Raw genomic sequence first — 24,317 nt, 5'->3', positions numbered from 1 at the left:
GAGAGAGAGAGAGAGAGAGAGAGAGAGAGAGAGAGAGAGAGAGAGAGAGGGAGGGGGGGGGGAAATTCCGACCACCTTGCCCCGAACTCTCGAATGTTTATTAGCGGTAGCCATTTATAAAACAATGTAGAATGGGAATATTTCCATTAAATTAATCTTGCGCTGGGTAGAAAGGCACTGTGGGCAGTGGAGGTCTTGCGCGCTAATGGGAATGTTTCTTTTTTTGTGTCTGCGTACTACGCAAGGTATTAACGCATCCAGGGGGCGCTACTTTACCTAATACCTTGATTGGAGTGCCGCTCATCCACCTTATCATCATTACCGTACCAATTACTTGCACTTGTTGTGGCCTTTGCTTCTCAAGGGGGGCAGAGCCAGAACAAGGCACCTCCCGCTTATCAAGTGTTTGTTTTAACTTCTGCGAGCGCTGCTCTGAGGCTCTTCCCATCTGCCATTTGTCTGGTGCTACCAGTTAAAACATGCACTTTAAATCAATCACAGCACTGTGAGACTGTTCTCACATGCTGCTCTCTATCATCCTCATTTGCCAGTGTTGAGAAATGGTTCCAACGTATGTGGATCAAGCGGTAGATGACCTTTGCGTTGCTGTTCAGCCGGCTTCTGGGCCAGCTGATTAATCAAACTCTTTTGCTCGTCGGGATGGTAGTCGATGAGAGCTTGCACCATGATAACGCGCCGATGGGCTGTTTCGTAATGGCGTAACTGATTAGTCCGTGCGTTGCTAATTATTCAATCTTGTAATTATACCATAATACAGCATGCTAACTAGGTTGATTGGAATAGTTTGGAGTTTTTTTTGCATTTGATTTGGAACAGATTTTAAATCCATTTCACTAATTATCGGAGAGCTGTCTAAATAAAAAATGAAAAAAACCTCTGTTCTATCACGCTATTGAACTTTGTAAGCAGACACACACACGTTTGATCGATGCGCGTGAAAAAATGCGTCGTGCGTTAACGCGTTAGCGATTTTTGATAACACACCGCGCGCGCACATGCGTGTGTGTGTGTTTAGATCGAATAGGAAACGCAAACAAGGCAACACAAACGCACTGATAAGCGCTTCCAAAACAGAGCTTCCAGAGGCGCACCCAATAGAACTGATGAATGATGGCGAAATATACGCGAACAAAACACACAAAAAAAATGCGCACCAAAATGCTTGCTCGGTCCCAGGAATGTTTGTTTTTGTGCGAAAACCCTGGCGTACAAACGATATATCATTTCGATCAAGCGCAAAGGCATTCAGACGCGATTGCTACGACGACAAACAAACAAAAAAGGTGATCGTCAGAAAGAAAACAGAGCGGAAATGTTTGTCAAACAAGCTTGCCTGTCGGCAGGCGTGTGAGGAATTGACGCGCTCTTTCCACACTAAAAAAAAATGCAGACTAAAATCAACACAACAAAACCAGGTCGTGCCTGGGGTAAGTTCGATTCTTCACGCGTAAACGTGCTTGGGTGGTGAGCCATACGGTACAACGCCGGGCGAATATTATGCGACACTGGGCGCTTCACCCCTAAGATAGATAGATAAGATAAGCCGGCTCTTTTGGTGGTGGCACCAAACCGAACGAACGAGTGCTTGGGAGGTTAAAGCGTGCGTGCTCGACGGATTGATATCGAATGCGGAAATTTCGCGTATTTCCGCCGGCCTGTTTGTGTGTCTGATGCAACAGCTTTTAGTGCGTTCCGTAAAACGTGAGCAAATTTAAATAATCAACACAACTCAGCATCCTTCATTAGCGCCTGTTTGGCTACAACAATTACGTGCAAACATGCCGTAACGTTCTTGTAACTAAGCTGCCACAAATACAAGCTGCAAAATGCGCTTCCTGTGCACTGAACGAAATCAATCATTGTGGTTTTAACTCCCCTTTTCAAAAAAAAAAAAAACTGCATCCCCTCCTGTGCTTGAAATTGAATCTTCCACCCCAAAAAGGGAAGTGACTGTTTTTTGGCAAACTCATTCACCTCTCTGAGTCCGTGAGTCTGTGTGTAATTGATTCCTTGCGGTTCTTTGTGGTATTCATCCCTGTGAGGGTGAGCAAGAGGGTCTCATAACATCAAAACCACCACACACACACACACAATCGGGCAATCACCGTTTCCCGAGAACAGGTAATTAATCTTAAGAGACACCCCCTCGTCCCCCTTGGGCAACACTGGGCAGAGCGCCGCGCAGGACGGGTTGCAGTTTGCAACCGAGTAAAACATTATCAATACACCAGATCTCGTTTTTGCGAGCGACCCCCGGTAGCAGTGGAAGGTTTCGCCATGGTTAATTAATGCGAATCACACACATGCGGACACACGGGGCGAACGAGCGGACCGTGTCATGTTTGGGATCGTTGTTCCGGTGGTTTTGCTTCGGTATATGCGAACTGACACCGACAGCGTGTCGCTTGCCAGCAGTGAACGGGCAAACGCGCGGGAGCAGAGCCGGTAGCGCTGAGTTTAATCTTTTCCGAAGCGATCGATTAGTGTGGTATGTGATGTGTGATGTATTAATTTTTTAACCTGCCATTCTTCGGTGACCCAGTTTTTTTCTTCTTCTCTTTCCCCCGAATCCAAAGTGTGAATCAAAGCGGCGAACCTTGTTCGATTAGAGGTTTTTTTTTCAGTGCGGTTGAGTGGCGGCGAGTCGTTCTCGGAACAAAGTGAGATAGTTTTAATGAGCGATAAGAATGTGTGAGAGAGCACGGCTAAGAGGTTATTAATGAAAGGTGTTTATTAATGTATCTATTCCTATCCAACAGTGTGATTGCGCTGCTAAAGTGTAATATATACACGCCGTTGACTGTCCTTGTGCGAGACAGTGTGCGTTGATTGAGCAAACTGGAATTAATACGCTCCGCTGGCAGAGCACTCTCATGGTGTCGTGCCAAGCGTTGTGGTTTTACGATGCAGATTGTGAGTTCTAATCCCAGCAGAGTGGATAGGTCTACTATCAATTAAAAAATCAACGTTATTGAATGAGACCGGAGCTTAGTCTCTCTGTGGTCGGTCATGATTGTGACTAAATGTATTATATTACGAGTAGATTCACTGAGGAATGAATCACACTACGGGGGAATTACTCATCTCCGTTTCATGGAATGGAATGTGCTTATACATGCAGCGCACTAATCAAATGCCACCGTATACATTCTATACATATAAGAGCAAAAAAGAGCTACAGGAAAACAAATAATCAAACGCATTAGACGAGAAAACGCCAAGTGCCTGGAGGAATTTCTAGCAAAAAAAAGCAACCAATTCCACACACCTCCCTTCTCTACTCTCTCGTCAATGCCACACAACACTCTCACTCACTTACTACACAAAAACCGCTCCGGACTGCAAAAAAAACACAAAACAAGCTGCCAGCGGCGGCGTTGCGCGTTTCAAAAATGAGGTCACTCGGATATCGATACAATCTGCCACCCCTCATCCCCACGGCATCTCCCACGGCTGCAGAGAGAAGGTGTGTATTATAAAATAAGAACAAAAAACTGAATAAGCTACTGGAGAGGGGTGGGTAGCAAAACAGAAGCACAAAAAAACCACATAATAAACCCCACAAGCCGCCGGTGTCTCTTGCTGTGCTACTGTTGCCACTGCACCCGACCGACTAAGACAAATACATGACGATCATCGATCGGTTAGTGTTACTGTCAGAAGAGGGGTTGGGGGTGGCGCGTTTATGATACTTGTGATTAATTGCTATATTTATCTGCAGTGACTGATCCGATTAGAGACAAAACCGTGGCGTTTGGGGGTGGGCTGGCGGTCACCGCCGTCGACATTGACCATGTCCCGGTTGTAGCGAGCGGCGACAACGGTGATGATGATGATGACATCAGGTGACCCGTCCTTCACAATCGGCACACGCAATGAAGTTGTTTGTTCGAAGTTTTGATGGAGCTTTGATTTTTTTAAAGAAAGCAATCTTATCTACCCACTTCTAAAACATCAAAATAGAACACAAAACCGGAAGATTTGCCCATTGACAATGCAATCTACGGGAATAGGCAATAGTTTGCCTATGCTCCAGCGAACAGGGGAGGAGGCAACGTCTCAGCAGTTCTAGTGCCACTTGAGACGCTCCGGTACATTGAACAGATCTTCAAGACGGAATGACGTCGGATGCGTTTGCATTGCATTACGTCGATCCGGAAACGATCGGTGCATCTCTACATCTCCCCACCGGGCTCAAAAGTGTCATCGTAGCAAGCCGATTCTTCGCTTGCTTTGTTTTGTGTACGCTTTTTGCCGCACGAAACAGAACCTAAACTCTTTCGCGTGGGGTGCAAGTGTTAAGTTAGGAAGAGGAGGAATGCGCAGAAGGTAGGAATTTCATTTATCATTTATTGTCGTTCAATGCAAAACCAATCCACCACCGTACAATGTAATATGGATGTAAGGGTGTGGGAAGGGTTTGGCATGAGGCGCCCGCGCTTGCAACAGTGCATTCCAGCTCGCTGACGCACCGCCGACCCGTATCTCGCTTATCTCGCGCTGTTGGGCAAATGGCAAATTCTTTTCCTCATTCCTTGCTCTCCCTCTCTCTCTCTCTCTCTCTCTCTCTCTCTCTCTCTCTCTCTCTCTCTCTCTCTCTCTCTCTCATGCGCTCTTTGTCTCGCACGCGTATGCTGTCTTGTTCTAGCAAGTGCATTCAACTGCGCCGACGGTCGAGGACAGTATGGGAAGGTGATTGAATCGTACGATGGATGCCATCTGCAATGCAATTACATTCCATTGGAAATGGTTTGGTGGGTGGTTGGGTGGAGCAGTTTCATACACAGCAAAAGCGGTACGTCTGTAAACTGTGTAGTTGTTGTTGTTGTTGTTGTTGTTTTTTTGTTATGAAAATTGATTACCAATTGTCAGCAACTGGTGGTGGTGCATCGCAGGAGGGGAAGTGGTCTCTGTGAGTGTATCTGTAGCGCGATCTACTTTTATTGAACAGCAAGTGCACACCGCACCGTGTTGGGCAAACTGCGACAAGTGCTCTAGGCGGAGTGACGCTACGAGTAGGAAATAGAACTTTGCAAAACGCAACAAACAAGACCTCTTTACGTGCACACTCGCGCACATCGCACCTCGCCTGAACTCACTCTGCTGCTGCTGGACGTTAATGAACAGGCTCGAGTGGTGCACTCGACGTTCATTTCCGGGCCGGCCGGGGCAAACGAGTTCAGGAAGTAAGCTAAAATTGAAGAACAAGTCACAGTCTCTAAGCAAAAGCACTGGCGGAGCGGGATGCAGCGAAAAATGCAGCTGTGAGAGTAAATATTTTAACTTTTTTCTCCCCCCTCTCTATTTGCAACTTGCATCGTTGCAGTTTATTTTGTGCATTTCACGCACAAAAACCCCAAAAGAGGTACACAACAAAGTGTAGGCTGAGGTAGGCTCGTTTTAAAATTCAACCCTTTTTTGCTTTCAGTGCTTTTTCCGTGCGCGAATAGCAGCTTCTCTGTTTCTCATCGGCCACTTTTTCATCGTTAAAGTTTGCGTCGGTTTTTAGGTTATTCGAAAACTCCGCCACCGCTATAAATCTTCCTCGCACTGAAATGTCCGCCTGTTTGATGGGATACTGTTCCGCGGGAGAAAAAAACCCGCCACCCATTTCGAGTGCAGTTTCGGCTTGCGCTTGCTCCATCATCACGAAACACTGGTTTGGAGCACCGTGAACTAAAAAGAAGAAAAAAAGGAACGCAAAATTGGGAAATTTATGCAAAAAATACCCATTATTACGGTCGGAAAAACCGTCCCACCACCAGCGAGTGGACAAGTTTATTCACGAAGCAGCAGCGGAGCGGCAAAAACGCTAGCGGTCGCACCACGACCGACGCCGCACTGTGGTACGTGTAGGTTAGTTTTAAAACGCAAATGGCTGGCGTTTTGGTGTTTTGGGGTGGTAGCGCACAACATGTTCCTGTGTGTGTGTGTCTTTTTTGTTGTTGTTTGCCCTGCACCATCCTGAGATGAATAAAAAATATGACGCAAGGTTTTGCGATAAACATAGGGCCGCGCCGCTGACATGTTGCCATTGAACGTTAGTTGCATATCAGCCGCCCAGCCGTTTTTGCCTCTGTTGCAGCATAAAGAGGAAAAACGGCTCTGTGTCCATCTAGCACGGCCCCAGACACACGCTCATTCTATGGTGGTGGATGCAGCTGGTAAACTTGGGAACTTTGTTTGTCCTTCGTGTCGTAGCCCACTGTTTCGGGGTGTGTTCTGAAGTGCGCCCTTTGCTTTGGGTTTTTTTTCGTTTTTCTCCAGCAAAAAACTCTGTTATTTCTGGCTTTTGTCGCTTCGATTGCACTTTTCTGTAGTTTCGATCCTTTTTTTTTCAACGGAGTGCGTTAAAAATGCAAAAGTTTGCACCGAACGAGATGATGGGGACCAAGCGGAACACCAGGAAATGCATGTGTTATGAATATTATTGTTCCATTTTCAGCAGTTTGGAGGGAGGTTTTTTGCTGTTGTTCCTGTCAAGGAGAGCGATATTTTAAAACTTTGATCGAATAAAGGTAAAGGACTGTTTGAGGGTTTTTTTTATGCTGCACGGTCAAACAATACACTTTTACACTCATCCTCTGTTGGTGGCGATATTGGTGGGCATCTAACGGACAGAATGGATATGCAATGTTCTGTAGACAGTTAACAGAATGGAATTTTAATTCTATGAAAGCAATTAAAAGGATAAAATCAAATTACCTCCAATTGGAGTTGGATTTTTTTATGTCAAAGTAAACACATTTTCACATTTGAATTTAAATTGATCGTGACACCCTCGGGGTGTGAAAAGGCTATCCAAATAAACAACACACCGACAAGAGGCAGGTCACATGCATGTCATTACAAATGATTTTACAGGTTCCAGGAAAAAAACAAAAATTCTTTCCCGGAAATCTTTACACCCCAACACCTTTACGCAGGTTGTGAATTCGATCGAAAACATCCAAACGATTCGAAACGAAATTTGATAACGCCCCATTAGCTTTTTTGGGAACGTTGGGAAACGCAAGCAACGATTTGTATTTGTTGTTTTCCATTTTCAAGCGTGTTTGTCTAGCCCCTCGGGCGCGCTAACAATGCCAAGCGAGACGTGTCGTGGGAGCGTAATTAAAAACTAATTGTTTAATTAATTAAGCATCCCTCCAAACACTCCATTGCTAAAAAGGTATCGAAGCGAAATGGGCGTGAATGCGAGCCATCAATAGCGTTTCTAGAAAAAAAATGGACAAAAATGCACACAAAAAAAAACAAACAAACAAAAGCTCGCCCTTAGGGTTCGGGCAAATCGGTCAAGTGCCTGCCACGGGAGAGAGAGCATCCTTACGCCTGATTGGATGGTAATAAAATGCTGTTCAGTCAAGTGTAGCACCTCTCGAACAAATACTTTACAGTGGGACTAACAGCAAGAAACGAAAGCGCCACCACTTTTGCTTACGACACCCGAGAGATAACCTTTCCACGGAATGGAGTAGCAGTAGGACTCACACACACAAAACAAAACAAAACAAAATTGGCAAAAAGCTAGGGACAAAAGGATCGATTTCCAAAAAAAAATAGCGTCAACTTCAATTGATGTTCTAGCGCACGCACAGAAAGCGAAGCGAACAACTTGAAATGAGCTTTCCACAATGACGTGAGAGGAGCAGGCGTTTGCAGGGACCGAAAATCGAAAATCGACGCCGCAGGGCATTTTTCTTTTGCCAAGATGATGACGCTGGAAAAGGATGGAAGAAAAAAAAAACACTTACACACAAAAGGTTCGGATCGAAAAACAAAAACCGAGGCAACATTTAACGAGACGTAAATGAATTAATTGATTTTCATTTTCTTTCGACACGTGCAGACGAACCCGTTTCTGGGAACTGTCAACGCGTTGTTACCCACACAAGCAATAGTGAACGTAAAAGAGGATCCTTTCTTTTTGGTATTTAATGATGTGCAATTTTATGTTTCGATTGATTTTACGTTTGGAGCAGAATCCATACATTGATAATGGAAGAATCATGTTTTTTTGCAAAACATTCTGCTTCTCTAATCTGGCTAATAGGATGTGCTAAAAAATTTAGAATAGCCTGTGCAATCCAACATTTTCAATCATCTTAAACGCTCAACGTGTTTACCCATTGGGCCGTCACAACTTTCTATAAATACATTATCCCACCCACCTATTGACACAATTGCGCAAATTTCCCACCATAAACCGGTGCGCCGCCCGTTGGTGGCAGCGCCGTAATGCCATTCGGTAGCCGAGATTAAACGCCACGGCCGGCCATTTTATTACCTCACTTGCAGGGAAAAAGGTGTCTATCGGGTGTTTGCGGGTGACCGAAATAATACTCCAATCCGTAAAGCACACTCTCACACACGACCCACTAATGACGGAAGTGCTAACGGCGCAGTTTTTTTGTTATTATGGCGCAGTCCGTTCTTCTTCCGTTGCTGTTGCTTTACTTCTTTACTTACATCAGAAAACCAAAATTGTGGCTATGGCGCCACAAATATTGAATTGAGCGCACACACACGCATAATGCGGTTCTATGAGGCGGCTTATCGGTTTAAATTTCGTACGAAAATCGATTTCTTATCAATTGGTGCTGGGATGTGAGCCGGGCTCTGATGGACAAACAACAACCTCACCTTCACTCGCTGGTCCCCTTTCTTAATTCGAAGTTGTTTTTTTTTTTTGTTGGTAAAACGTTCCACCGTCAACAACAAACGGTGATGGGTAACTGCGCTCTCGTTGAACCCCGCCCCGAGCAATCACGCGGCCCCAGTCGCAAAAACATATTCCGCCCTCACATCCGCGGGTGGTGGATCATCGGCGGGTTTATCGGTTGCACGAAATCTGGACCCCACAACGCCCCAATCGGTCAAAGCCTTTCGATCGTTATCGCTCTCTTTCTCTCGTTCCCCCGCCCGCCATGGCTGGAACCCGCTGGGCAGCAGCAGCAGCAGCTGTCCAGTATCTGACATTTACCGGCACTGCCGTCACTTCACTTACGAAGCGCACTGCGAGGTCAGTTGGATTATGTTTCGCTGGTTTCTTTACCATGTACCTTTATGTTGTTGTGCTGTGCTGAACCAGCAATAATCCGATTTGCAAAAGGAAAAGGATTCTAGGGGTAAAGGAAAGTTGCCGACATTAACCTTTGAATGGACAGGAATAGTTTCAGTTTGAAAGTGAAAATGAGCTTGTTTAATTTTATGTCTTTAAAATATACGAATTAATGCAATCAAATAGTGCAATATGAGTTTGACTCAATTCCAATTAAAAAAGTCATGTGTAAACCAGCATATCAGCTGTAAAACATTTCCTTTCAACCCCATGCTCTGCTGCAAACTCAAAGAGCCTCAAAGATCAAAGGGGAAACATTCACACAACACACTCGTAGGAATCAAGGAAATGAAAATATAAAACCTCTCAACAAGGCAGCCCTTAATCGCTCGGTGCGCTCTCAAGAATGCAGCGATGCAATTGCACTTGCATTTTCTTTTAATGATCTCATGCAGCTCGGCACAACCCCGCACCCGACGCGCAAGAGCGTCATTAAACGGGCAAAAAAGCAAAAACAAAAACTAAATGGTCCAGAAAGGCAGGGACGAGGGAAGGCTGTTTCGTTTGTTACGATCACTAGAACATGTGGCCTGCACTGTAAAAATGGGGTTTTATTACCCTGCACAGTCCCTCCATAATTCTCTTCCTCAATTTTGTGTTCATCACTTCTCCTTCGCCACCCCTCGTAAAATTCCCTTTCACTCTCTCACTTGTAATAATACTGTAGTGCTTCATGTCATGATACACTTAGGGGTTTTGTGTACACTGTGCGGTTGTTGCATAACCGATTGCTAGATCATAAAGAAAAAATCGCAGCAACCGCACAACATTGCGAACAGGCGGACAAACGGGGCAGCAATCGTGTATCGGAGCACGCGCGCACTCGCGCCATGGAGGAAAGAAGTCGACGTTGGCTTTGCCCAACTGACTGCCAACCAACATTACTTCCTACCCACTGTCCTACGTGCAGCGAAGGGAAGCGGGGAAGCAGAGGATAATTTTCCCATTCACCAATCATGCCGCACGATCGCACGAGCGCGAGCTTTACACTCGCGCCTGGTGACGACGGGCCGCCGCCACGCTGCCTTTGTACTTGCCCGACACACGTTCGCTCGATCAGGCGGGCATCGGGAGGAGCTTTCACGTGGTGGATGGGTCGGCGGGGAATTGGGGAAAAAATTGTGGGGTAAGTGGCTTGCGCCGGAATCTGATCAATCGATCAAGCAACTGCGGCGCAAGCGAGCAGGAGTTTACAGCAGTGGAGGGAACTATGCGAAATGTAAGCTACTCCAGCGGGGGGGAGGGCGAGTAATATGTGGCCGTACAAGGAAGGTTATCGACGGGTGCGATCAGGCCAATTCGATCGCTGGTGGATTTGGCACAAGCGTGTAGTTTTTTCAGCGGCGAAGGGTTTGAAATTCTCCCCACGGGGATCGAATAAGACTTTTGGGGATTAAGGAGAGTAAAAACGTGTTTGGGTTTCAACATTCCGTGTCATAGGGTTTTGGTCTGGTAGCAGACATCAGAGTAAGATGAGAGATTGGTCAAGTCTTCAAAAATGTAGATCAGAATTTGATGTCAGTCTACTGGTCTCGGGAACCTTCAAACAACTTTTAGACAGGAGTTCGTCAGCAGTATTGGAGCTACAGATGTTCGATAAGAAATGATCTTAGAATGATGTAGGCAACTACTGCAATGGTGTTCTTTTAGAAACTAGAGTAATCAATCAACAAAATCTAAAGGGATAGAATGTCTGGATGCTGTAGTTAACATCTTACCATTAAATAAAGTTTGAATGTCTGATTTTAATACATCTAAGTTATAAAGAACTCTCTAGAATAAGGTTATGTTTCAAAGATCAAACCTATGTTTGTCTGGAGCAATCAAATTAAACATCTGAAGATATCTCAATTTTATGTCTTTTAAATTTTCCAGTATATTGGATTTCTCCAACATCCATCTCCAAGATATTCTGACACGAGAAATCTCTTCTCGGTCTGATTTACTCTCCATAATCGCGCCAGTGCATGTTCCACACGACCTTGATCCAATGGCCATGATCTTACATCATCGTTGCAGCCCTAGCGTTTGTTGACTTCCTTCGGGCCTTCATGATGCACGCTCTACCCGCTCTAAAAGCGTTTAACAGCGCTGTCTCGCGCCCGCAGAGTGTCCTGCAGGCGGGTATTGTTTTTGCTCTTTAAAACGATCTCTCTTCAACGGGCGGAAGGACGATCGCGCGAGAGACAACGAACCACCGTGTAACGTAGCAGTAGGTGAAGTAAATTAAACTACCCGTATTTTTCTCCGTTCTCAAGGCCCTGGCGTAGCCTGTGGGGTTAAAATGTTCATTTATTTCTTGCGCGAACCCGAACTCCAGAACGCAAAGATCAGCCCGTCCCGTGTACGTTGTGCGCTTCCGTACTGTGGAAGCGGCACATTGAAAAGGGTGCTCCTTCGTCCTTGTTGAGCGCATGGCCGATCGAATCATCGGACGACCTAATCTAATCAAACATTGATTGCAAGCCGTCCGGCGCGCAGACGAAGGGATGGCCTTAAATTGCCCTAGGCTTTGGACGAAGCTTGAACGAAACAAAACGACACAAAACGTGAGCATGAGAGCGAACGCATTCTTGGGGAGGTACACGGTTGAAAGCGAAGCCCCGGAACTGCCGTGCTGTTTAAAATCGTGCCAAGCATCGGCCGTCCTCTGTCACCTTCAAATGAACGGGAACCGGCAATCATAAGTTATGCCGATTATGAGTGGAGAGACGGCCCAACGGTCTAAGCAACGGTTTGAATTATTGCCCGAACTCAATCAAGGTGATTAAAGTGAGTCGCTCTGTGCCATGAACATTTCGATCACGCTCTCCGTGGTTGCGGCGCGGTTTCGTAACATGCCGAGGACTTGTGCCTGTGCCTTGGCGAATACTAACGGAGGGAGCGAAGGTCATCATTTGTATCGTCTATGGTCAATCGATTGGAGGAGCAAACCATCAACGGGTTTTGATTGCGTTGGAGTTTACAAGCAAAAGTACATCAAAACAAGGAAGTCTTCCCATTGTTAGGATTCATCAAAAATACAACGACGACAACAAAAGAAAACAAAATTGAAAGTCAATGAAAAAGTCTGAAAAAGCAAAAGTGATTAAAAACTGATTCACTTTTGCCCGTTCGTTTTGTCACACGTCGAAGAACCATACCAGCCTGGGCAAAGTGAATAATTTTACATCAACTTTAGTGCCTTTCCCCTGATCAAGCTTTCTAACCCGTTCTCACCTGTAACGGATTCGTCGGCTGTGCAACTGGTCGCCAGGAGCGATGCAATCACGAACACCACCAGCGCCATCGTTTGCACCGGTCGTCGACTGGATGCCATTTCCGGTGCCGGAGCCCGGGTGTCAGGATAACGTGTTGAAGGTAGAAGCGGCAAGCTATCTAACCAACGATGCAGCTGGAGGTCCACGCAGAACACAGACACAGACACACACTCACAGATTCTTACTCGACACACACGGACACAGCACACTTTCCGATTGGAGTCGGGGGGGGAAAGAAAGAAAAAATCTCACTCCAACACCCGACAGCGCACAAACAAACCACCACGGACACGAACGCGGGTTTCACTTCCGCGCGAACGGGGCTTGGAGGTGCGATCTAGTGTGTCGCTCGTTTACACAATTTTCACCTTTGCTTCTTTGAATGAATTTTCTTCCTTCGCTTTACTTACACAACCACACACACACACACAATCGCTCTGCACCCGCTTACATCGAACGAATTCAATTTATGCATCAACTTTTGCTACTCTTTTTTTAATTTCACTTTAACGTTACACTGCTTCTTCTTCGCACTTGCTTTCCTTTCGCTTCTGTATTCAACACTCAAGGCACGCTTTAGTGAAGGAAATTTCTTCTACTATTACTTTCTTTTCCTTTGCTATTCCACTGCCCGCTCTAGAGATGCTTTGTTTTAGTTTCGTACTTACTCTCTTTGCAACATCGCTTACCTTTCAATTTTTGTTTGATTTGCTCTCTCACTTTACCTTTTTCTTTAAACTTTAAAGCTAGTTACACTAACGAACCGTCGCAGGCTTTTGCGTTTGATCCTGCATGAAGTACGGCTTGTTTTTTTGTTTCACGAGCTCACGAATCAATCAAAACTACGGGAACAAATCTCAAAAGCTTCCGCTCGTCCCATCTGCTCTGCGGGGCCAACTTACGCTTGCAAAGTCGAGAGAGTAGTTCGTGTTCTTGCTTGTGGGTTCGTGAGCTAAGCCAGCACAAAAGTAACTACTAGACACGATGCCGTTTAAGCACCACGCACTGTACAGGAAAACGCGGGATGTTTGTTTGTTTGCCTATTTTGCTGCTGCCAAACAAACAGTCCCACCGGTTGGGTGGGCGAGCGGGGATTGGGGTACTAATATTTACCGTTCCGCTACACTAAATGACACACTTACACGGACACATACACACAATCATACACACATGTATATATATATACGGGTACACGGATACTTCTAAGTGGGATTATATGCACAAAAAGATGTGTGTCACATGTACAATCAGCGCCGCGGCCTCGTCACGGAACCGTATCGGAAAGCTTACCGAGCCGTGCCAACTGGCCACAGGCAAGCGCAGCTTTTTCCTAATTTAATTAAAACCGATTAAGGTTTGTTTTCGGGTGAGCTGCTTTTCGTTTTTTGTTGTTGTTCCTTTGTCCTTGTTAACGCTAATGGTGCTTTAGAACAAATCAAAGTCCTGCAAGTAGAAGAAATAGAGAAAGGGAGAGAGAGAGGAAGTTACAATTAAATCACATTTTAATCGCATTAATAAAAAGGACTTAAGAATCAACACTCGCCGAAGCATGACGAAAATAGGGATTAAAAGGCTAAAAGCCCGACCCGTTTGTTTCTTCCACCCGTGCGACATCTAAATCAGCTCATTTGCGAACAGATAATTGCTCCCGGATGATGAAGGAGAAATTAAACCTTCCCCCTTTTTGCGCGCTAAGTAATCACGCAGCATGTGTGCAGCTTTTGTGCACGCGCAAAAAAAAGCATAAGAAACTTTTTATCATTTCGATCATTTCGTGCGAAAGAAAGTAAAAAGGCGGAGCGGAAGATAATGTGTGCGCGTGCAATTAATCATCCTGGACGAGTTAAGTGTAAGCTGACGCGGCAAAAACGGTCTCGCTAAACGGTCGATCAAAATGTAGGAAAAATGGATGGCAAGTGGGCGGAGCAGCAGCAAGAAATGCAGCATTTTCCCCAGCAAATCTCACTAATCCTGCACCCGGCGGTACGGTTAAGGAAGTCGCAGTCGCGATAAGCAATGTGACATTTTAATTTCCCTAAGTGACTGCAGATTGCTGCTGGCTCGGTGCTGCCATGATGTTGCCAGTTTGTGACAATATTTTCCGGTCAACACACACACACAAACACCTACAAAAAGTGAAGCTGGGTTTGGTGGGAATGGTCGTTGCGACGGGGGAGTCCACTCATTATGGTCCAAGCAGCGTAAGAGGAGCCGCGCAAATTAGACTGACCAATTTAATTCCAATCATGATAAATGGGCCCAAAATCAGCAAGTAATGCAGCGGAAATGCTGAGAAGGTTTTAATTTTCCCTTCCTTCAGTTACTTCCTCACATCCTTCGGCAGACGAACCACCAAGACGCGTTCTGCGTGGACAGCCGAAGCTATTCTCAATCTCATTGATTGTTCCTTTACACTTCTCGTTCGCTTACTTGCTTGCTGTCAAATTACTCAGCTCAAGCGCAAGAAAAGAGTCAGCATTTTAACTTACTTACTTACTCTTGTGCGATAAGTAATGACCAAACAGGAGAGAATTTCAGAATAATCGATCCTAAGAACGAGCACATTGATATTTTTCAAATCCTTTTTAGAGGATTTTTTCTATAACAACTCGAGTCACACAGAGCATTTTATGGTCATTAATTTGCATGCTTTTAGTTTGATACTATTAAAATGATTTTGGTTGTAAATCAATCTCAATACCTTACTTTCTTAAAAGATTTGAGGTAAAATTAAAGAAAAGAGTTTAATGTCGTTAAGAATAAAAAAATAGAACTTAAAACTTGTTAATTTCCCGTGTTGCCAAAGCGAAGAAGTAAGTGCAAGAAAATGAATTTCAAGAATATGAAATATATAACTACCCCTGAATCATTGATGCAAGCCCTTTGATAACATATATCTTGGTTTAAAATCGTAAAAGTTAGTGTGCGAAATGAATGCAAAGTTAAAAAGAACATCTTAAATTGCAAAAAAAAACCTTCATAGAGAACCATTATTCTCAATCTGAGTAACGTAACGCATTGGACCACACCGCGAAAGAACTGGGCCACTACAACCCGTCCCATATCACGTGCCTAACATTCACCATCCGCGCCGCCGCGTCCCCAATGCCTCATTTTTGCATGCTTAACACATCCACCCATCAGCCGACACACCTAATCACACACACACATTATAATGATGATGATGATGATCATCATCAAAGCAGACGCGGTCAGAAACGGCGAACGAATGAACGGACGAAAAAAAAGAGCAGAACATACGAATCACCGCTAATTTCCCTAACGCACATCCGGCCGCACCGTCGTCTTCGTTGTCGGGGACAGACACGCCGATGGTGGTGGTGATGGTGGTCCCGGCCCAAAAACCCGGGTGATTCCCGAGAACGGAAAAGCATCATTTACTCTGTGAAGTCTGTTCCGTTTCGTGTGGGGTTGTTATTATTTTTTTTTTTTGCTGTGTGTGCTTGCGATGTGTTTTTTTTTTGTTGTTGTTGCCTTTGCTGCTGTTGATATAATGTTCACCCAGCACGTTTTTGTTCTGCGCGCACGCTCCCGCTCGCGCACTCTCTCTCTCTCTCTCCGTGCGCACGGGTTGCGTAAACGGTTGGCGCGCGCGAGACGCGCTGTCTGGCGCAGTTTGCTGCGTGTTCCGTCGTCGCTCTAACACGCGTATGGCGTTGGGACGGAGCAGAGCAAGGGGACGGAGGAGGCACAGGGGGCAGCACGCCTTCCCATTGGGTTCTGAGTTAGAATTTGCAATGTGTCTATTGGTGTGGCTCGAGCATCGAGCGAAGGTGTAATAAGAAGACAGCTGCACTCGAAAGCGGGGCGAGGGAAACTATTTATCTTTCCCGTCTGTCGGTATTGCATGATAAGTTGTACCAAGGCCGGGGTGCGGGATATACACCGATAAGCCATCGAGCGGGCAAGAATTGGATTGGAAAATTGCAAAATAAATCTTCAACCGTTTTTTTTTTCGCATAATCAAGTGCACATTAGCAGCGGGTCGGAAGGGCTATTTCTTCCTCCGCAATTCGTCTGTGCACCCTGAGCGGGAAAAAGGGTTGGCAGCAATTTTGTGCAGCAAAACCAACACCCCCTCAGCTCTGCTGGCGGGATGTGTGTCCAACGCGACACACACACACACACACACATGGCGGCCTAAACACTCGCCAAACACGCTGGACATTGCTGCCGCGGACGCACGGCGGCTGGGGTTGAGCACGACGATATTAAAATTAAAATTTATGGCTTTTAAATTAGCGAATGTTATAACATTAAGCTTTATATTGCGAATTCGCGCGACGCGCCATCCTATTTCCTCGCCAAACCGGAGGCGGACACTGCCACTGCCGATGTAGGTTGAATGGGCGGCCACCGACAAGCAGCAGATTTGTGCCGCCATCAAACAGATGAAAAAAAAAAAAAGAAAACAGCGGCGGAAAAGTGCCCTGTCTGGACCATCACGGATCATGATGGATCCGAATGAGGACTCCCGGATGCTGTGATTAAGCCGTTACCTCGAGACATCACCACCACCACCATCGCCACCATCAATTGTGAAAATGGAGAGGTTTGGACGGAGTCAACCATGGCGAGAGTTATAAAGCCAAACATACGAAATAGAAGGAACGCAGCAACGGAATGGAACAGCGATTTCTAATTCGCATTAGCCGGAGAGAAGATTTGCTCGCGAAAATCGAAACTCCCATTTTAATGACAGCCTAATTAGTGAACGATGTAGTTTATTAGTGGGTATAATTTATGACACCACCCAGCTTTACCGCTCGTCGTCGAGCGGCTCATCGCGCTTGCTAATGAACCGGAAAAATAGAAGACGAAAGAATGGGGCAACGGACACGACACGGCGACGGTGAAGAATAAAACATAAAGCGAAACGTTCTTTCGATTAATCCACCATAAAATCAATTTGTCCCGCCAAACATTTTTCGCTAATGATGGCTGTATCTGTGCGTGTGTGTGTTGGTGGTTGAGCGCCCAACTAAAGGAACATCGCTCAACGTGTGTTTTTGTTTGAAAATGTGAATCGACAGACAAAAATAGACTCGATGACAATAAATCTTATCATTTCTCTGCGTCTCCCGTCTTGATATATGCACACGTAAAAACAGCCAAAGGTTGAACATTATAAGCAGTCACCGGCCCTAATTATGAATTTAATCGTTCGGCTTGTCAAACAACGGATTACAACCACCCATCACCGCGGGGCTGGGATTGGGGCGGTGAGATATTTTTACCGCCAACGAGCGTTTTGAAGCGGTTGAATTTTATTTACACCGCTTGGAAGGCCAAGGACGGCAAGGTTCGTCGCGTGAATCATATGCTCGTATTGAATTTCTTTTTTTAAACTTGCTCTTTGCTACATTTACATTGACTTTCACACTGTCTTACAGCGGCTGCAGTCCGTCAATGCGTCTCTTCGTGCAACGGGCCCATCGAATCGAATTCATAAATCAATTGTAATTTAAACCACAACACACTGCCACACTGCACAGAGCGGGCAAGAAGAGAAATAACAGCGAACTTCACTGGTAATTTGAGTTTGGTGCGGTGTTTTCGCAGCAAGCATTTAAACGTGCGAAAGAATGTGCCATAAACACGAAAGTGGATTTTACACTGCACCTTCGAATTGCTATCTCTACACCGGCAGCGACCGACTATCGGTTTCACTGTGTGACCGATGAAAGATGAGCCTGCCATATACACAGACACACACATGAGATGGTACTGATGGCACGATTGGCGAAACATTGCTCGCATCACCAACGACAAGTAGTAGTAGTAGTTCGTCGGTAGAAGCATCCGTCAAAGCAGCGTCGCGTGTAGAGGGCGCACGGGCGCGAGAGACGCGTGAGAAGCGCAACACCTTTCGTGTCGGATTCAAATTGCGTGATCGCGTTTTTGCCACCTTAAGGCAATGAGGAATGATTTATATACTTTTTGGTTGTACGCTCTTTGTTTGGGTGGGTATCGATATAGTTTTGGGCTCGTAAAACACGGGCTCATTTCAAATGGAAGGAGGAGCACACTTTCACGATTTATCGATTGTTGCCCTTCCCCTTGTCCTAATGGCCGGAAGAACTAGCGCACTAGTGCTGTTATGGCAGGAGGGAGGATGGAAGGGCTATCTAATCTACAACCAGCTTTAGCCTTCATTTTCACTTCCTCTTATCGTGCAGCACCGAAATGACCGAACTGTTTGCCCCGAAATTGATCTTTAATTGGATTTAGTTCGGAGGTCTTTTACGCAAACGAGCACACACACACACACACACAGGGGCAGCACGAGCGAGCAAAAAGGTCTGCCTTAAATCTTGCCCTACAAACCCGTGTAGAGTCAGCTCGCAGAGCAGAGAAATGTAGGGCAGTGTGGAAGCACGACGGCAAGCGTTACAAAAAAAGTCCGACAAATGTTTATTGTTTTGCGCTTATCTCGCACTTTATCATGCTCTCACACACGCGCACATGCCGTTGCTTTCGGCAGCCTTTCGGCGACACACACGCACACCGCCACAACAACAGAACGAGAACGACGCACACCTTTTTCCCCGTCAACACAGCAGCAGCAGCAGCAGCAACTTACACGATCTTGATCACCACCGTTGCTGCGATCCACTTTGGGGTCACAAAACAGTCTTCCCGTGTGGGATCTTCCCGAAGTACGAAGGAACAACACCAAAAATCTCTTTTTGCACAGCACAAAAACGTACCAGAGAACCTAGTGGTCAGTCCCGTAGCACAGCGAAAGCGCGGTCCGTTACACGCGAAAGGTTTGAAAGATTTGAAACTTGTTTTTTTGTTCTTGTCTGCGGGTCCGGTTCGCACCCTTCCGACATCCCTTAATGCACTGGTGAGCCGTCGGTGGCGGCTACCCTTCGAGAGCCCCAGCAAGAAAACCCGAACCCGGCTTGTTGCGGCGTGCGAGCGAGAGGGGCGTTACAGCACGCGTTCGCGCTTTTTTCCGTTTCGCTCGTTCACAGGCGGTGTTTGAGCGAAAGCAACAACAAAAGTGTAACAAAACACGAACATAGTGGGCGAGGGATAGAGAGGCACTGCTGCTTCGGATGCGTGATTGCTAGCTCTTTTTCGCCGCCGTCGATGCTTGCTGTGCAACGTTTGCGACACACGCAACGCAACGCGCTCGTGTTTGGAGGGGAAATGCGGGTTAAGTATGGCACGCATACAGCTGCGTGCGCGATGATTCCCCGCCACGTGGTGTTGGTGGGGAGCACTATGGGAGAATTTTGTGCCAATGGAATTTATTAGAAAATATTAGACATTGGAGGAAATACAGAATTTCATATGAGTCGTGGAATGGGATTTGCACGTATTTGACTATTGTATATGAAACGAAACATATTTAAAGAAAAAAGTAGTAACCCATGCAATTAAGAGCGAAGAAACATTATGTTTCCGAATGTCCAGGATTTATTTTTAATTTTTTTATCACTTCCAAATGTCACTTAATTTGAACCATTACAAAAATAGAAATCTGTTCACGTTATATTGCTACTTGAGGTAAATTAAATTACACGCTTCTAGCCAATGATTTACGACGTGCCATCACATGCTTAATTGGATGAACGGATTTTGTTTGCTAACACTCTAGCAGCTAGCTGAAGTGGCATGAGCACTTGCGCTCAGCACTGGGTGCTGGAGTCTAATGCTATTATCTATCGAAATAGTTATATTGGTTTCTAAGCGGATTAACCGGAACTGCTGATAAAGTTGAACAGCTCTCAACACCAAATGCAATCGAAATTGGTTATTGCAGATAGTTTAAGGGCTGTCGTAAGATAGATAGTGTTAAATGGTATGTTGTATTGTGGTAGCTTTATAGTCAATATCTAACATAAATATTAGGTTAGGACTATATTTTCCAACTTAATAAAATTTTCTACTTCTTTGTTTTTTTTAATATAATCACCAAAATTCATCAAAATTAATAAAATAAAACAAAATAAATCCATACACTAGCAACTTTTCCAGCACTGTTTGTAAGTGCGTAATTATATAGTCTCTTACACACACACTAGAGAAACATTTGTTTGTTGCACCGAAATGTTACACAAGGGTGTCCTCTACTATGCAAACACCACAGAGCTAAATGGTGCAACCATTGCAAAACAAATGAAAATTTATGATCAAACTTTGCACTTTTTCTTCGCTAAATAAACATTTAATTATCCAATTGCACGACCCACAACCCATCGTAAGCCACAAATTTCTCATTACCCCGTGTACCAAACGCGATTAAGACGAGATCTTTCACCATAACTGCATTTCGTTACATAGTTTGTCTAGCCCGGGTAATGCATAAATTTGCAATGTTCGTGTGGTTTTTTGGGGGAAAATTTAATTAACTACCCTCCCGCGCGCTCACCATTGGCCTCTTCCTTCTTGCGAGCGACCTACCAATTGCCATAACCCAAGACACCTTGGGGCCATGGTTTGAATGCATTTCTTGAATTTGTTCCCGTCGTTCCCGTGTGCTCGTTCTTTGGTGGAATGGTTCTTACCGCGAGCGAAACCTACCAAGCTGTGGATTTTACCGCGAAGGTTGGAAAATCTAATTCCCGATGCAAATTACGGCACCGTGCTCTAGGGGTTGACTGCTTTGCCAAGCGCGTCCGTTCGCACACGGGATGCACAATTTAACGGCGGGGGCACGTTCGTACGGGAGTGTTTTCTGAGCATAAATCGAATCAGAACGATGGCTTCAGAAAGCGAATTTAAGTCTCTTTCAACAGTTAAGAATTTAGTAATCAGTTAAGAAAAAGTAATTCTGGAAATCCTTTCGTTGTTCAGTTCTTTATTTTCGATAAACGATTCTTTAATTTTTTACTGTCTTTGTATCGTATTTTCCAAGCTCACCTAAGATCAACGAAATATGGATTTTTTTCATCTCGCAAATCATGATTTTCTTTAATTTTTCAACAAATATACATCCTGTATTTCCCTCCTTAGTGTTCAATAAAAACAACCTGAACTCGAGTATCAATTAATTTTACTAATTTCATCAAGCGACGAACGTACGCCGTGGGGCGCACAGCGAAAGTAAAATTAAATTGAATGTCACTTCAAACTTGCTTCACTATTGCTTTGCCCATTTTTTGGTTCGTTTATCTGAAGCATCTTGCTCGTGTCCGAACATTTTCCAGCCAAGCTGCAATCAAAGTGTACCCGTGTACTGCCCTTTCTAACGGTCACGGCTGTCACCATTCTTCGCTAAAGTGAGCGAGTGGGAAAAGTTTTTTTGACGGCTTCAAACTTTTTTTCTTTTTTTGTGTGTGTTGCTCTATCCGCACCGACTGGGGACCGGTGGGAAGAGAATTAAAAACCGTTCAGATGAAGCTTCAAGGACGCGAAAAGGTGAGCAAGGGAATAGAAGTTCCTTCTCCCAGCGATGAACCATCAAGAATTGAAAGTAAAAAAATAAAAAAAAAGCTCAACGATAAGTCGGTGTTCGCCAAACAATCTTTCAGCGTAACCGCAACTCGGTGGCACGGTTAACTTTTGCGTGGGTCAGCTCTTTGCGCTTTTGCGTTGTAACTTTCCATTTACTTACGCTTTGAATCGTGCTTCATATTTGTTGCAATCATTCGATGGTTTTTGCACTTCAGTGTTGGGATTGAAAAGTTGCTCCTTTACGTTTGCGAGTTTTAATACCGAAATGACCATTTAATATTGCTGATTTTTAATGTATACCATTAAGGAAAATTGTACAAGTGAAGCAAACGCCGCAAGAGAAGTAGTTTGGAAAAAAGGCAATGTTTCGAGCAGTAGTTTTTTTTTTGTTTACTGTCATACAAAAAGTATGCAAATTTATGCAGCCCACTGCAGGTGGCACATACTGCAGCAACAACCTCGATGCAGCAGTTGATAGAAACCATGACAGCAAACAAAAAGTGAAACCACCTCGTGCAGCAGCACAATTTGCACCATTCTTTCGCTCGAATGGTCGAATGGTCTGCAGGGCTGATGAGAAAGGTTGAATGCATTTTTCCTCTCCCCGCAAATCAACTCAGCAGAGGCGCATCCGTTGGACAATATGCTGATTAAGAGACAATCAGTCAAACAAGTTGCCAGGATGCAGCGAAGAGCGAACGAATGGGTATGCTTTCCAATTGTCCCTCGTTGCATTATTGCAAAAAGCAGTAAAAGCACGACAAACGACTGGCGGACGTTATGATGCAGTTTGCAAACAGCGTTTTAATCACAATAATGGCTGCGGATACCGTTTGTGCGGCTGCAAATTTACAGTGTAAACCAAAAAAAAAGGACGGAAATTCATACAGTTTAAACAATGACTAGGTGAAACGTACGCACATTTTTAATTAACAATGTGGTTTAAAATACAATAAACGCATTGTTTTTTTCATCCACACACACACACACACACACATTCTCTTATAGGAAGATAATATAAAATAACTGTACTGTGAAAACGATTATTCTAGAGCTTAAAGGCAATAATAACGCCACAGCCGACGGACCATGAATCAGACTGCGTGACCCAGCTTTTATTGGCTTTAATTTGAGCAAGAAAACCGCCATTGCATCATCATCATCCACTACTGATCACGCTACCTCATCATGTCTCACAGCTACTAATGGTTGATGGGTAGAAATAGCAGCGACACTGCAAAGACGGTCATCTTAGTGACACACACAATCCTTTAGACGTGGTTCACCCGAAGCGTTTTCCTCAGCACATAAAAGGGCAAACTACTGCTTCTGCTTATCGTCGTACCATCGCGTGTGGGTTTGTGTTGGCAAAACGAAATAAATCCACTCACCAGACAGGGCCGGCTCGTTGCTGACAGCGACCGACACCACATCCTCGCGTAACAAAAACCAACATAAAATGATTCCAACGATATGGCCAACCAGTTTCACTCCATTAGGGCGCTGCCTTTTTTCTTCTTCTTCTCCCTGGCCGGGTTGGTGGAAAATCCCCCCCCCCCACACACACACACCCCGTTTTTTAACCCCAACATGTTAGAATTGCTCCAGGCTCAACTCATCGCTCATCGTGCCGCATTCACCAACGAACGGCTCCACCGCCGGCGGGCTAAAGTGGAACGTTCCTCTAAACGAGGCGTAAAATTTCGTCCCCATTTTCATCTTCAATTCATTCGTGCTCCTTTGGTCCGTCTGTCTTTTTTGAGGGGGAGGGGCTGAAAAACATTCCTCATTCCGGTTGACCATCATCACAGCAAGGGCAGGGTTTTCACTTTCACCCTGAAAGCTTCTGTTGGGCGATGGTAGTGGTGATGGTGCGGCGTTGTTTTGGAGTTGATAAATGGTGCGAAAATGATTTTCCAGATCCTACCGGGTTCGGGACAAACAAACAACATAAAAGGGGTATCGTGTTGGCACGCCGGCTTTGCTGTTTTACGCCGAAGACGTTAAGCACGTCAGCACAATGGCGCAATGAGCCTTCTTTCTTCAAGAAAAAGGGCTTATTCCAAATTGATGCTTCTTCAAAAATTGTAAAAAAGCATCGTAACAGCATTCACACGAAAACAAGAAGCGCTCGCTCGCTTCGAGGCTTGTCTTTAAAATGCGAAGCAAAAAACCCCGCTCGATGATTCTGCGAACTTTCGGCCGATGGGCTGGGCTCGGTGTTCGTACAACGTTGCGCCACCCTTCTAATGATCGTCGTGAGATTTAAATGCGATTTCGTACAACCCAAAGCTCAATGAGTCGCTTGAACGACGAGTAAAAGTGTCGAACAAAAGCGTCCCTTCTCGAGCGGCAAGGTGAGCTTTTTTCCGGGAAAATGACCCAAACCTACCCCACGGCACACGGCACACGGCCCCCGGGAGGACGCTTTCTGCTCTGCTCATTGGAAATTTACTCCTTCTTTTTTTTTTGTTGAGCTGAAGAAA

General features: G+C 45.2%; 1 protein-coding gene and 1 long non-coding RNA gene across 10 annotated transcripts in view; one reads left to right on the top strand and one right to left on the bottom strand.

The window, feature by feature from the left end:
- The window catches only part of LOC121600661 (kielin/chordin-like protein), a 156,495-nt gene that overhangs the window by 88,235 nt on the left and 43,943 nt on the right, over positions 1-24,317 (bottom strand). For 6 of the 9 annotated variants that reach the window (XM_041929488.1, XM_041929483.1, XM_041929485.1 and 3 more), the window contains exon 7: positions 13,307-13,845. In XM_041929488.1, the coding sequence (XP_041785422.1) occupies positions 13,828-13,845 (18 nt within the window). In that variant the 3' untranslated portion in view covers positions 13,307-13,827. Of the gene's footprint in view, positions 1-12,361; positions 13,846-18,963; positions 19,287-24,317 lie in introns of those variants that run through there. The other 3 variants (XM_041929482.1, XM_041929480.1, XM_041929481.1) reach the window with 3 other exon arrangements.
- LOC121600663 overlaps positions 1-24,317 on the top strand; it is a 128,572-nt gene that overhangs the window by 99,874 nt on the left and 4,381 nt on the right. The window lies entirely within an intron of this gene.

This window comes from Anopheles merus, chromosome 3L (assembly GCF_017562075.2).
Source record: "Anopheles merus strain MAF chromosome 3L, AmerM5.1, whole genome shotgun sequence".
In the NCBI taxonomy this organism is placed as follows: Eukaryota; Metazoa; Arthropoda; class Insecta; order Diptera; family Culicidae; genus Anopheles; species Anopheles merus.
Note: the sequence above shows the minus strand (reverse complement) of the source record. Positions and strands in the feature narration are given on the sequence as shown.